Source organism: Protopterus annectens, chromosome 9.part0 (assembly GCF_019279795.1).
Source record: "Protopterus annectens isolate FY-2018-M chromosome 9.part0, PAN1.0, whole genome shotgun sequence".
Lineage (NCBI taxonomy): Eukaryota > Metazoa > Chordata > Ceratodontiformes > Protopteridae > Protopterus > Protopterus annectens.
In genome coordinates this window covers 1,937,923,772-1,937,937,356 of record NC_056743.1, presented here as the reverse complement: position 1 = coordinate 1,937,937,356, position 13,585 = coordinate 1,937,923,772, and the positions used below count along the sequence as shown (strand labels likewise).

The 13,585-nt window shown below is 39.9% G+C and overlaps 1 protein-coding gene across 1 annotated transcript in view; it reads left to right on the top strand.

Annotated features, from left to right (window-relative positions):
• Positions 1–2,238: 2,238 nt before the first annotated feature.
• Positions 2,239–13,585, top strand: part of TRIR (telomerase RNA component interacting RNase) — a 65,860-nt gene continuing 54,513 nt past the window's right edge. The window contains exon 1 of the mRNA XM_044084744.1: positions 2,239–2,903. Coding sequence (XP_043940679.1) covers positions 2,463–2,903 — 441 coding nt within the window. The 5' untranslated portion in view covers positions 2,239–2,462. The remainder of the gene's footprint in view (positions 2,904–13,585) is intronic.

The window sequence follows — 13,585 nt, the reverse complement described above, 5'->3', positions numbered from 1 at the left end:
TGCTAGGTTTGCCACAAACCTCTCCTACCTCTCTCACCACTGCCCCTCCTTAAAAAAAAAAAAAAAAAAAAATACACTGGCAAGAGTTCCATAACCAACTTCTTCTGCCTCAACTTCACTTGACACATTCCATCTTACAACAACCCCTAGCCTGTCCTTCACTAGCAACTCTCATCTCCCCCTATGTCCCTAACCGGGAGCTTCATAGCTCTGACAAACATGTTCTCCAAGTTTCCAAGCCTAATAAAACCACAGGAAAAAAAAAAGAATTTACAATTATGCAGTCTCCACATCTTGGAACAAGCTCCCTCTCTATATCATGATCTCACCAAAATTCACCCAATTTCAAACAAGCCCTAAAGGACTACCTATTCAACTCCTGGACCTACCCCTGCAAAAAACCCCACTTGAGGCAATTCCTCCCCAGCCTTTCTTTTCCCACCAAGCCACTGTCTCCATTTCCTGCATCTCTGACTATTTGTTTCTACTTCTATTTCAGTAACAATGCACCTCTTTTTTAATCACCATTTATTGCATCAGACAACTCTCATCTACAGCTTTCATCCCCTTACCTTGCCCCTTCCCCATGATTCCCTGACTGGACTCCACACTATAATGTAGGACTCGCCTACTTACTAGTCTTTCCTCTTCTCCTATGTTACCATGCAACTATATCAATTACATGTGATTTTAAGATTATTAATTGCACCTTTTTAAGAATTTTTGAGACAAATAATATTTTCATTGTATGTTTTTATTAATATCCGTTTTTCTCTTTTGTAACCAATTGTAATCTTCGTATCTGGAGCTTTTGTCCTCGGGTCTCTGCTGCAAAAGGGCACCTGCCCAGACAGACTAACCGGGTTAACAAATGGCAAATAAAAAAAATATAAACAAAAAAACCATTGGCGTTGCAACTTCTGCCAATTGTCCCGGGCTGTGTCTGAAAAGATAAGCCGACCAATTCACTTACTCAGTAAAAGACTTACATATACTTATATAAATTCCTAAAAAAAAAAAAAGAATACAATAATTATGACTGATTATTCTTAACAGAAATGCAACTAGTATCATTCTTCTGCAACGAACTGGATACCAGTTGAATCTTTTTAGCAGTTTACAGCAATACTTTCACGTACATAATAAGAATGAAAAGCATAGAATTTTATTTTCTGTAATTTGACAAAGGTGGATACAGGTAGCAGAATGGAATGCTATAAAAGGTAGGCCATATTATAGTTCTGGGATTAGCACACTTCTTGCCAAGCCTTGTATTTAGCTGAAGGTGAGAGAAATTTTGTAATACAAGCCTAATTAGAACTTTATAAGAGAATGCTTCATAATTTTCTTCAAATGTAATTTTATAGTCTAATGTTACTCAAACCTGTTTCCACTAAGCAACTATGGAAAGAAGGGTAGTATTAAACAATTCTGAAGTCATAACTAAGACAGACACTTCGAAAAACTACCCAGTTGAGTACAGAATATGCTTTACTACACCCTTACACAGATTACTTTCTACATTTTTTATGCATAAAAGTTTCTGTACATAACCCACATTTGTGTGTCCTGCACTTCCATTACTCGTCTGTATGTTTAAAGATTCCATCATTATATACAACACGCATGTACACTTTTCAAGAAAAGCAAGTAATTTCATGTTTACACTAATATATTACCAGTGAAGTATAACCATTCTCAGTGTTTTTCTTGTGGGGCTGTTCAAACAAAATGAAATTAATGATCTAATCACCCACTCCATCATAACTGTCAGTAGATTCAGCTAGATAAATAAAACCAATGTTCACCTGCAAGTGGTTTTGCCCACACCACCTTTACCCCCTACGAAAATCCACTTAAGAGAGCGCTGCTGAATAATGTTGCCAAGAGTGGGCTCAAGAGGTTCCACATCGAGGGCATCCTCAAACAATTCATCCGTGAAAGCCGCCATCTTCTTTCGGGGGTGTGTACTGGTGATAGTTTAAACCAATCAATAATAAAGTACTAAAACATGGTCAAGTATCAACTCTCTCTCCGCAAAGTAATACGTAAATAAAATTCGTTTACATAAACTAGGTTAACGGTTTTTAAGTACCCAAGTAAAAAGAATGACAGTACTAAATTAATTACAATAAACACTTTAAAATGCTTTATTTGACAACTTCACCCCTTCATTTATGGTACAATCTGCAATGCTCTTCCTACAACACCTTCCGCGTCAACGTTCTTTTGTAAACGCTTCTAGGTTGGATTGGATAATTTCCTTGTCGGTCACTGTATTTATTTATAAAAAAAATCTTAAAATGTAATTACAAACAGTATTACTTGTATATTGGTATACTGTATTATATACGGACAGTGGAATTAAAAAACATTGTATATTTGGATACACTAAGACAAGTATAACGCTCCCATAATACCGTGCGGGTTGGCAGACGTTGTGGTTATGTTTGTTTTCTAATATGGCTACGTCTGGGTCAGAGGAAGACGTTTCCATAAAGTTGCCCTCTTCAGTTAATAGCAAAAGAGAGGGTCATTGTAGTTCTGTGAAGGAAAAAAGGTCTGGTGGGACCTTGGCTAAAATAGCTAAGAACGGCAATAAGATGCAAGAGAGAAAGGGTGAGGCTGGCGGCCTTACGAGCAGTGAGAGTTCATCTAGTTCAGCGACAGCCACCTCCGATGAAGGTAGTTCCAAGGCTTTAAACGCTTTTAAGAATGATGGCAGTTTCTTGGAGTTCTTCAAAAAGAAAATGGAAGAGGAGGCCAGACGGAAGAAAGAACAGTGTGAGGCGGCAGATGAGGGAGACAGTGGTAGCCAAGGCGACGGAGAAGCTGAACGTGAAGACGAGCAGCAGAAGACTCCGACTGACAAACAGGAAAAGAAAAAGAGCACACTTCACTTTGTAAGAAGTTTGTTTAAATAACCGGGTCTGCTCTATCCCTTACAAATCTCGTGGGAATTAGTTGCAGATATCTCAGAGTTAAGATGTGCTGTTTTATAGAATGTTTATGCATTAAAATGTCACACAGAGCCTTGTCAGCCCGTTGTGTCGATGCAAGTAAAAAGGGCAGACACACCAGCAGATCTTTGAGTATACTCCCACCCCTTTGGTTTGAAACAATTATATTAACATGTTTTATGTTCTGATGGTATCGCTTTGGTGATGACTGCGTAGTGTTTTCTTTCACTTTTAGAGGGTCACTATTTAGTGTTTGTGTGGTTTGGATCTTTTAGGTTTGATATTGTACTGCTGATTGTTTGTTTATTAAGCTGTAGTAATTTGAAGAGTGGTTTGAGCAAGTTTTGTTTGGAATGTAGTGTCGTTTTTGCATAATGGTGAAGAAGGGGTTCTTCTGTTCTCAGTATTGAAGAATTGTAAAGAATTTCATTGATGGTAGAAAACTGGAAATGAGAATGAATTTTGTTAACTAGTGTTTTTTGGATGTATAGTTAAATCCACCTGACTACTTCACTCCGCTCTAAACTGCTCTTAAGTACGCTATATGTAATATAATCAATCTTTCATCTTAGCTTTCTTAACGTAGTAACTTAGGGATATTACCAGTATTTTTCAACTTTAAAAACTCTTCCTTTTATTCCCGTTATATAACTATATATGTGTCTGGTTTTAGTTCCACGCCTATATTGTTTTATCAGATTTTATCTTTTTATACATCGATTTTAAACCGTTAATTCAGTATCGTATGTTTGGTTACATTATGATGTAACTTTGGCCCAGCCTGCAAATCGTCATTGATCAATGTTTTCTGTGCAGTAACATACCCCTCCCAAATACCACCCACATGTAGGGGTCTGAAAGGTAGAATCAGAAGAGCTCTGTAATTCTGTTGCATTTTCAGAAGAGCTCTGTTATTCTGTTGCATTTTTACTGATAATATGCTGCAAAAATAATAATCCACAAGGCTTTCTTTAGTTATGTTAGGAACCTGGGTGAGAATTCCCAGATATGCTCAGAATTAGTCCAAAATGACAAGAAATACACAGAACCCACAGACATTGCCAACATCCTAGCTGACGGGTTCAGCGCAAACTTCTCCCCCCCCCCCCCCTTCCCCACCAAAAAGGTTAATATCTATCCCAGCAGCGTGCTGTCACCAAGGCCATTGACAAGGGGAAGGTGGTCCCACAGCCTACCTGGACCTCGCAAAAGCCTTCGATACAATACCCCACTCGGGCATTATAGATAAGCTCACCAGCTTAAATATAAACCCCTATGTCACTAGATGGGTTGCAAACTGGCTCAAGGACAGAACCCACATGGTTAGAATAGCTGGAGCCATGTCAGACTCCAAACCAGTTACAAGTGTCGTCACACAAGGCTCAGTCTTGGGACCTCTCTTGTTCGGTATATATTTCTCGGAGCTACAGGCCAACATGGAAGGACTGTAGCTGACCAAGTTCGCAGATGACTGCAAACTGGGCGCCATAATAGACTCTCCAGCTGACACAAGCATCCTCCAAAAGGGCCTCATAGAAACAGACAACTGGTGCCAGAGCCATGGCCTCAAGCTAAACGCCAAAAAGTGTATAGTCATCCCCTTTGGCAAAAACAGTGCCCACAAATTACCACATAGGTGGTAATCCATTAAGTACAGAAGAAGTAATTAGGGACCTGGGGACCCAAGTTGATAGCAATCTCTCATTTGACAACCACGTGGCCAAAGTGTTTAGAAAAACATTTTATATAGCCCACCTAATCATGAAGGGATTCACATCTAGATCAGGGGAGGTCATTGTGCCTCTTTACTCATCCCTCATCAGGCCCATAATTGAGTACAATGCCCCTTTTGGGATGTACCTTACCAGACACCTGCAGCAACTGGAAATACCCCAAAAGTACCTCACCAAGAGGATCAAGGGGCTCAAACAGATGCCGTATGCTGCCCGGTTAAAGAAACTCCAGCTCTACTCAGTGGCATACCACCTGCTCAGAGGCGATCTGTGCCTGACGTATAAAGCCATGTCCAACCCGGAATTAATGGGCATGCTGCACCTCAGAAAATCCAAATCCCATCAAGCTACGCGCTCGAGGGACTTAAACCTCAGCACTGAAATAAATAGGACATGCTGGAGGGACAGATTCATAACCCAGAGGCTCCCTTCACTCTGGAATAAAATCCCAGTCCAGGTTAGGCAGAGTCCCTCATTGACTCTCTTCAAGAGGAATCTTGATGAGTGGATGGGAGATCGTAGGTTTACCCCGGGTATCACTTCTGTGTCACCGTTAGAGACACAGTATACTAACCTCGAAAAAGGGCATAGTAAAAATAATTTAAAATGGGTGGCGAAAGCCATACACACTCTGGCTAGGCTTATAAATGCCCTAGGGCAGATAGCCTAGTATGAACCTATGAAAAAATCTTTGACAGCTGTGTGATTAATGGTCTGTTTGCTTTTAAGACGCGTAATTGGCCCCTTTGGCTGTTTTTGCCAGCGAGTAAGTTAAAAATATTAAAAATTACATTCCCAAAGATACCAACCATTTCAACCCAGTGTTCTCCATGGTCACCAGTGTCTGTGAACATCTCATTGCTTAATAAATTTTTACTTTATGAAATGTAAGAACTCCAGTTATCTTAAGATTGATTTATGGTTCACCATGTGAAGGATGGTGAGAGTATCCAATCCCTTTGCGATCAAATGTTAGTACAAGTCCCTCATTGCATTTCTGAGTGTTGTACTTGTTCAGCGTCTTTAATTGCTACCAGTAGCACTTCAAAGTGTTCTATGTAAAGGTACTCCAACTTGCACTTAATTCATACATGTACCCTTTTTATTAAAACTGCTGATATCCCATAACATTGTTTGTATCCCAGGAAACATTAAAAGTTTAAGAGATAATGGAGAGAACTGTACTGAGCATAACTCGTGTTCATATTCATAGACACAAGTTACACTCAGTCCAGTGTTCTCTCTTATTTCAGAAGGGCATTTGCATTTCTGGCTGTCACATTGTCGTCCCACGTGACATGAGTTGGGAATGCCCATACCTGTGCAGTTCCACCTGAGGCGGGATATTGGCAAATTGTCAACAAAAAGTAAAGGTAATTTTATTAATTTATTTTAAATTTATTGTGTGTATTTTTTTTAACTTTTGGGTTTGCACGTTTTATTTGTTGAAAGGTTCATAGATTAGTACGAGGCTAACTGCCGTTATGGGCTTTTTTTTAAACATAGTCAATTAACCAATGTCAGAATCAAACCTTGCACTTCATGTTGACCATTATGCTAGTGTTTTTCCCTGGGTAGGGAAAGATCCAGCAACTTGTTATTGATAGGACCCTTATTAGTGCAAATGGAAAAAACTGCTGCAGTACATGTTAGATTTTTGTATATTCATGACTAAATGTTAAAATATATTTTGTTTACGTGGCACTAATTAATATTGATGAAGTTTCTCTCAGAATCTTCATTAATATTGATTGATTTCAAGTAGGTAGTGGCTGGGTGGCATTTGGATGGGGTTTGATGCTGTGCATCTGTGGGTACAAGATGCCAAACCACGTGCCTGGATTACCCAAGTTTAACATAGGTTCATATGTAGGTATTAGGCTATTGGCCCTAGGGCGTATACAAGCCTAGCCAAAAGGGTACCCTGGCTTTCGCCACACAAGAAAGTGTTCCTGTTCCCCTGTCAAGCAGAAACACAGAAGTAATCCCTGGGGTGAATTTCCTATTACCCATCCAATCATCAAGATTTTTCTTGAGTGCTAATGAGGAGCTCTGTTTGACATAGGTAGTCTGTTCCAGAGTATGGAAAGTCTCTGGGACAGGAATCTAGCCTTCCAGCATGTTCTGTTTATTGTGGTTCACATTACATTCTCACTCTAACTGAAACTTGGCGTAAACCCAGCATAAACTATTCTGAAATTACACTCCCTGCTGTAATATCATCGTAATGACCACATAAAAATGAGAGGTGGTGGTATTGCTTTAATATTTCCAAACTGTTACCATGTTTTCCCCTACAGTAAATCAATGTCATTCAGTTTAGCAGAGCTTCTTATTACTTTCCTGAAAAATAAGCAAATACATATTGCTGTGTATCTAAGTGGAATATCCTAAAATCCTTCTCTTAAACATTGCTGTAAATTAATTTAGTCCAACTTTCCTTAATAACTTTGCACCTCCTGGAAGGAAGAAACTTGAAACAAATAGCAAAGAATACTAATGCAGGGTAGATTGGGGGGAGAGAATGGCAAAAACATGAAACACCACAGTATCTCAAAGTTCAGAATGGTCTGCAACTGTACTAAAAAAAAAAACAAATAAAGGGAAAACTGTACTCTATGAACATTCAAAATAATAGTAAACACAACTCTAATATATTCTGGTCAACCAGTAAAGAAGTCTTCATCCCGGACAAAAAATTAAAGCCTAAACCCATCTCTAATAACTCGCCACTCAAAATTGCAGTAGAACACGACTCTTATTTCATAGATAGTATAGCATCCCTAACCAAGGATTCCCCAACATCTAATTCCAACCCTGCTGAATATTCACTTTCACCTTAAAACCTCTGCCCACATTATATATAAAACTATTCTTAAACCCCAACCATATTCTTCTTCAGCTGATGACCTTGTAAGCCACTACTTTAAAGTAGCAGTCAATAGCATTATAGGTTCATAGGTATTTACTAGGTTAATGACCACAAGGGCCTTTTTAAACCTAGCCATGCATCCCAAATTCTGACACGTTCTTGTACCGTTGAGGAGTATATGCAGAGGATTGGGAGGTGAAACATTCATTTATAGGCTGCTTTTGTCCATTATAGATAAGGTGCCAAACCAGGGATCAATTTCTTGTTCCTGTTCAGTTGTACTTGAATTGGGTTAGGCAGGAACTCCACTTCACATGGATGGCAAGCATGTTCCCAGAGACAGGGTGGTCACTGGGATAGATTGCTGTCTCTACAGCAGATCCTATTTATTTCACAGGCAAGGTTTTAAGTCTTTAGAATTGGTAATTTTGGTGCTGTTTGTTTTGTGAATGTGTAGGAGATCCAGAGTGGGATCTATCAATTCCTTCTATGCCAGGTGTAGGTGTCCCCTTGACAGCATGTAGGAAACAGAATACAAGGATAGGGCCTTGATACTATTCTACACAACTGTTCCCTCTCTCATCAATGACTAGAAATGTCACTGTCCAAAAACATATTGTATCTGCTGGACATTGTACTCGTACCATGCTGCTAAGGCTTGGAACTCCTTACCTTTAACCATTAGGTCAGGACTCTCCCGTCAGTCTTTTAAAACCATTCTGGAAAAAAAAGTAATCTCCGTGGTATCCCCAAAGTCTCAAAACAACCCACTAAACAAGTATAGTGGGTCCAAAAACAAAACGGTGTAAGAAACTTCTCTTTGTGGAAGATTTTTAATCCATATGTCTCTAATCGCTGTATATTAATCAGATCAGACAATAGTAGTAGAAGTAGTGAACTTAAACTAATCTTAAGTAAAATAAAAAATAATAATAAAAATATATAATTGTACAGCATTACTAAGTATTCGAAAGTAATCCAAGCAAGGCAGGCAGTCCGTTTCCAGTCGAAAATCCTTTATTAAGTACACAGACAAGCGATCCAAGTAAAACAAAAATAAGAGTAGTAGTTTCCTCACAAGAGATATATCAGGCAAGGGAGTGGTTTATTGTGCTGTAAAACAGTTGTTGGTACACATTAAATTCACATCCCCCCCCCCCCCCCCATGGGATGCGAGTTTAACATGTTACCAATGACACTGTTTTATAGCACAATAAACCACTCCCTTGTCTAATAAGTGTGTGTGTACACACAAAAAATCATATATATATATATATATATATATATATATATATATATATATATATATATATATATATATATGTATGTGTGTGTGTAATGTTTAGAAAGCGTGCGAGGAAACTACTACTCATTTTTGTTTTACTTGGATCGCTTGTCTGTGTACTTAATAAAGGATTTTCAACTGGAAACGGACTGCCTGCCTTGCTTGGATTACTTTCGAATACTTAGTAATTCTGTACAATTATAGATTTTATTTTTTTTTTTTATTTAAGATGAGTTTAAGTTCGCTACTTCTACTTGTATTGTCTGATCTGATTTAATATACAGTGATTAACTGGAGATATATGGACTGAAAAACTTCCATACAGAGAAGTTTCTACTATTTTGTTAAAACCTTTCTGAAAGACTTGCTGGCCAAAATCTAGTTTTGTTCTTGCTTAGCCTCGGGATAGGCTGTCCCTAAATAGAAGTCTCTGTCTCTCTCTGTCTCTGTCTCTCTCTCATTTTTCAATTTCTTTTTGTATTCTAGTAACTTATCTTTGTTTTCTCTAAATTAGCTACCGTTTTTCTCTCAAATCTTTATACAAGTTTTATCTTTGTAACCAATGTTATCGTATTATCTAATTTAGTATAATTATTTAAACCATAGACACAGTTAGGGAAGTTATAAGTTTAAGTATGACTTGGGACAAAAACGTGTCCAAAATTGGAGACATTAAAAAACAAATTTTGTCATCCTGCATTTTTCCAAACGATAAGAAGTATGAAACTGACATTACTGACCAGCTGTGATCCTCAATAGTTTACAGGAAAAACATTTTTGCAAGGGGCAAGGTGAAAGTGTGAGGCAACATACTAGCACTGCAAAATTGTACAAATGTTCTGTTAGCACGTCAAGTGTTGAATTGTTTGGTGTAGGACGGTGGGTATTTGGAATGTTAGAGCAGCAGTATACAGCTGTCTACTCTACTGCCATAACATTCTAAGCAGCACGCAAATGTACTGTTATGGTTCAGTGTTCTCCATTGTTGTCCTGTCTTTGTGTACAATGAGCACAGTGCAGAATATGATCGTACAAGTATTTGCTGCTCTACCTGTCAGATTTGTTGAAGTGCTCACCCAGTTTAATTTGTGGAGGATGCTGTGATGTTATGATTCTTAAAATTAAAAGGTGTTAAATGTTTTGCACAGTTCATAGGTAGGTACTAGGCTACTGGCCCTAGGGCCTATATAAGCCTAGCCAAAAAGGTACCCTGGCTTTCGCCACCCAAGAAAATTATTTTCCTGTGCCCCTGTCAAGCAGAGCCACAGAAGTGATCCCCGGGGTGAATTTCCTATTTCTCATCCAGTCAAGATTTTTCTTGAAGAGTGCTAATGAGCTCTGTTTGAAATGGGAAGTCTCTGGGACAAGAATCTAGCCCTCCATCATGTTCCGTTTATTGTGGTGACAAAGTTTAGGTCCCTAGAGCGTGTAGCTCGGAGGGACTGGGGTTTCTTTAAGTGGAGCATGTGCAACAGCTCTGGGTTTGACATAGCTTTGTATGTTAGGCAGAGATCACCTTTGAGTAAGTGATATGCGAAAGAGTAAAGCTGGAGTTTTAGGGCATCTGTTTGAGGCCAGTAATCCTCTTTTTGTGAGGTATTTCTGCAGCCTTTCCAGTTGTTGTAGATCTGTTGAGGTACATACCAAAAGGGGTGTTGTACTCTATATAATGGGTCTAATGAGTGATGAGTACAGGGGAACAATGACTTTTTTTTTTTTTTTTCCATGATGAGAAACCTTTTGTGATGGTGTGCCATGTAGATTTCCTGACCACTGTGGAGATGTGATTATCAAAGGAGAGACTACTGTCCACCTGTGCCCCAAGGTCTCTTATCACACTTTCGGTTAAGTAGACTACTGCCTAAATGGTAGTTTGAGTACATAATTTTTACCAAAGAGGATGACAGTGCATTTTTTGGCATTGAGCTTGAGGCCATGGCTTTGACACCAGGCATCTGACTCGGTGAGGCCCTTTTGTAAGATGTCCACATCGTTAGGAGTTTCGATTATGGCTCCTAGTTTGCAGTCATCTGTGAACTTAGTTAGCAAAAGACCTTCTGTTTTAGCCTGTACTTCAGAGAAGTAGATGCCAAACAGGAGAGGACCCAGGACTGAACCCTGTAGCACTCCACTTGTCACTGGTCTGAAGTCTGATTTGGAGTCTGCTACTTTCACAGTGTGGGTTCTGTCAGTAAGCCAGTTGGCAACTCATCTTTTGACATGGGGATTTATACCTAGTTTAGTGAGTTTATCTATAATTCGAGTGGGGGGGTGGTGTTGAATGCCTTGGCGAGATCTAGATAGGCTGTGTGAACCACCTTACCCTCATGTATGGCTTTGGTGACTGCTTCAAAGAAGTCTATCAGGTTTAGGAGCCATGATCTGCCTTTTACAAACCTGAACTGTGTGGGGTCCAGAGTTTGGAGATCTCCAATGTCTTTGTTTGAGTTCCATGATGATACGTTCCATGGTCTTGCAGACTGGGCTCATCAGGCTAATGGGGCAGTAGTTCCCAGAGTCTGTCATGGCTCCCCCTTTATGAAGTGGGATAACTGTCATGGTGCGCCATTCAATGGGTACAAAGCCTGAGGTGAGGCTATGACTGAACATGGTACTTGGGTGGGTTGCCAGTTCATTCTGTAGTTTGTGTAGAAGGCAGCTTGAGATGTTGTCAGGTCCCATGGATACTGTGTTCTTTTGTTTTCATAACTAGCTTTGGAGGGTTTTTTGAGGATCTCAGCTTCTTACTGAGGTTGACCAGGGAGTTGGATTTTACCCTTTTTTGCAACAGTTTTTCTTCTGTTGTTGAGTTTGTTTATGGCAGAAGACCACCAGATTGGCTTCCTTTTTTGGAGGATAGCATCTTGGTTCTGTTAGGGATAGCACGATCCATGCACTTGTGTAAGTGCTTATAAAGTGCATTTGTGTAGGATTTAGCAGTCATACCTCTGTTGTCCATCTGCATGGGTGTCGTGAAGTTTGCCACTTCTGTCTTAAGCGTGAAGTTGGCTTTTGAGAAATGTTTTACGGTTGTTTCCCTAATGGGGGGCGGGATGTGGATGTCTAGGGTGATTAGCTTGTGGTCCGATCTGACCAATGAGGAATTGGCCTCTGGTGTGGAACACCGGTCACCCATGTTGGTGATGACCAGGTCTAGGATATTGCTGCCCCAGGTGGGGGTGTGGATAAGTTGATCCAAGGCGTTGGAATTTATGAATTCCAGAAAACGTTGAGCAAAAGAGTTGGTACATGAGTAGTTTTCCCAGTTAATAGTGGGGTAGTTGAAAATCCCCCATTATTAGGGTGTTGGGTTGTACCCTAATATTTTCCAGTGTATCAAGAAAAGACAAGTGGAAATCCTGGGGCATGGGGGGGGGGTCTGTAGCAAGCTACAATCTGGATTGCAGTCTTGCCCTGAGTTGAACTTGGATAATCTCGGATGGAGCACAATTGCACCCCTTTCCCCACCTTGTGAACGGAACTTGAATTTCTCCACACCAAGTCAAACTGCCCTTGCCATGCAGCAGGCCACATCACATAAGGGCATCTCCACCTCTTTATGCTTTGGCAAGACTTTTTTCCAAGTTGAGTGCTGCTTACTTTTTATTCTTTGTGCGTCCTGCAGTAGCAAAATCTGGGCAGTGTTTGGCCCTCCATTAAAAATATTTTCCTTCGCTTTTTCAAGAGTAGCTCGTAGCATTCATCGGTGGTTTTACATTAACCTTTTATAAGCAGTCATTTCTTCAGTAGTCTCTAAAGTGACTGGCAAGCAGGAGCCCCCAGTTGGGCATACCTTCAAACTGGTTAGTGTAAGGGCCCAAACAGAATACTCATTTGCCTCCTTTTCCATTCTGTGCTTTTTAAAAATTTTTTTTTTCTTTGCGTATGTTTTTGCTAATTAAGGACCAGCTCAGATCCTGTAGATCTCTAGCCATATTTTAACTTGTGATTTGACTCTTTCTTTGGTACACTTAACCCAATCTCTCTCTCTCTCTCACTACTGTGGTTCCTCCAGCTGAGAAGTCCTTTTCCTGTTCAGTTGCCCAACTTCAAATGTCTGTGCGTCTAAGCAGAAGACGGGCAGTGGGTTAAAGCTGTGGGCTATAGCCTCTGTAATACAGGGCATGATTTCCTTGGTCCTCGTTTGCCTCTTATATGACCTTGAGCAAATTACTTGACCAGCTTATGCTCCTTGGTTACCTTTAAAAAGGGATTGGATGGTGGTATTGAGAGGCAAGCTATATCTAGCCAGCAAATGGGTTGTAGCACACTTGTTGTCTTAGTCCATGGTAATGTTTTTCAGTTCTTTGAGCCTCTTAAAGTAATTTGCCAACATTATTTTACATATTTTATGGTGCATACAGTGTCATGATGCACTGTCCCTTCAGTCATTCACATATTTGTTAATTGTTCTATATTTCTGAACAGCTGCACTGAATTCATGTACATAGCAGTGGCAGTGCCATTCTCAAGGGCGGCCCCACTGCTGACCCTGGAAAGTATAAGCCCATCAACCTGAAGAGTCACGTATGCAGAGCCATGAAGCATATTATAACTGTCTATAACATTAAAAAACAATTTCAAGGCTATGTTTGCAGTAGATTGGCTTTAAGAATAGATCCTCTCTTAGTGAGTAGTTTAATAGTGACTATGCTGTACATGTGGCATACCTCGACCTGGCCAGGGCTTCAACATCATTCCTTGTGCTAGCCTAGGTAGAAATTTTATTTGTAAT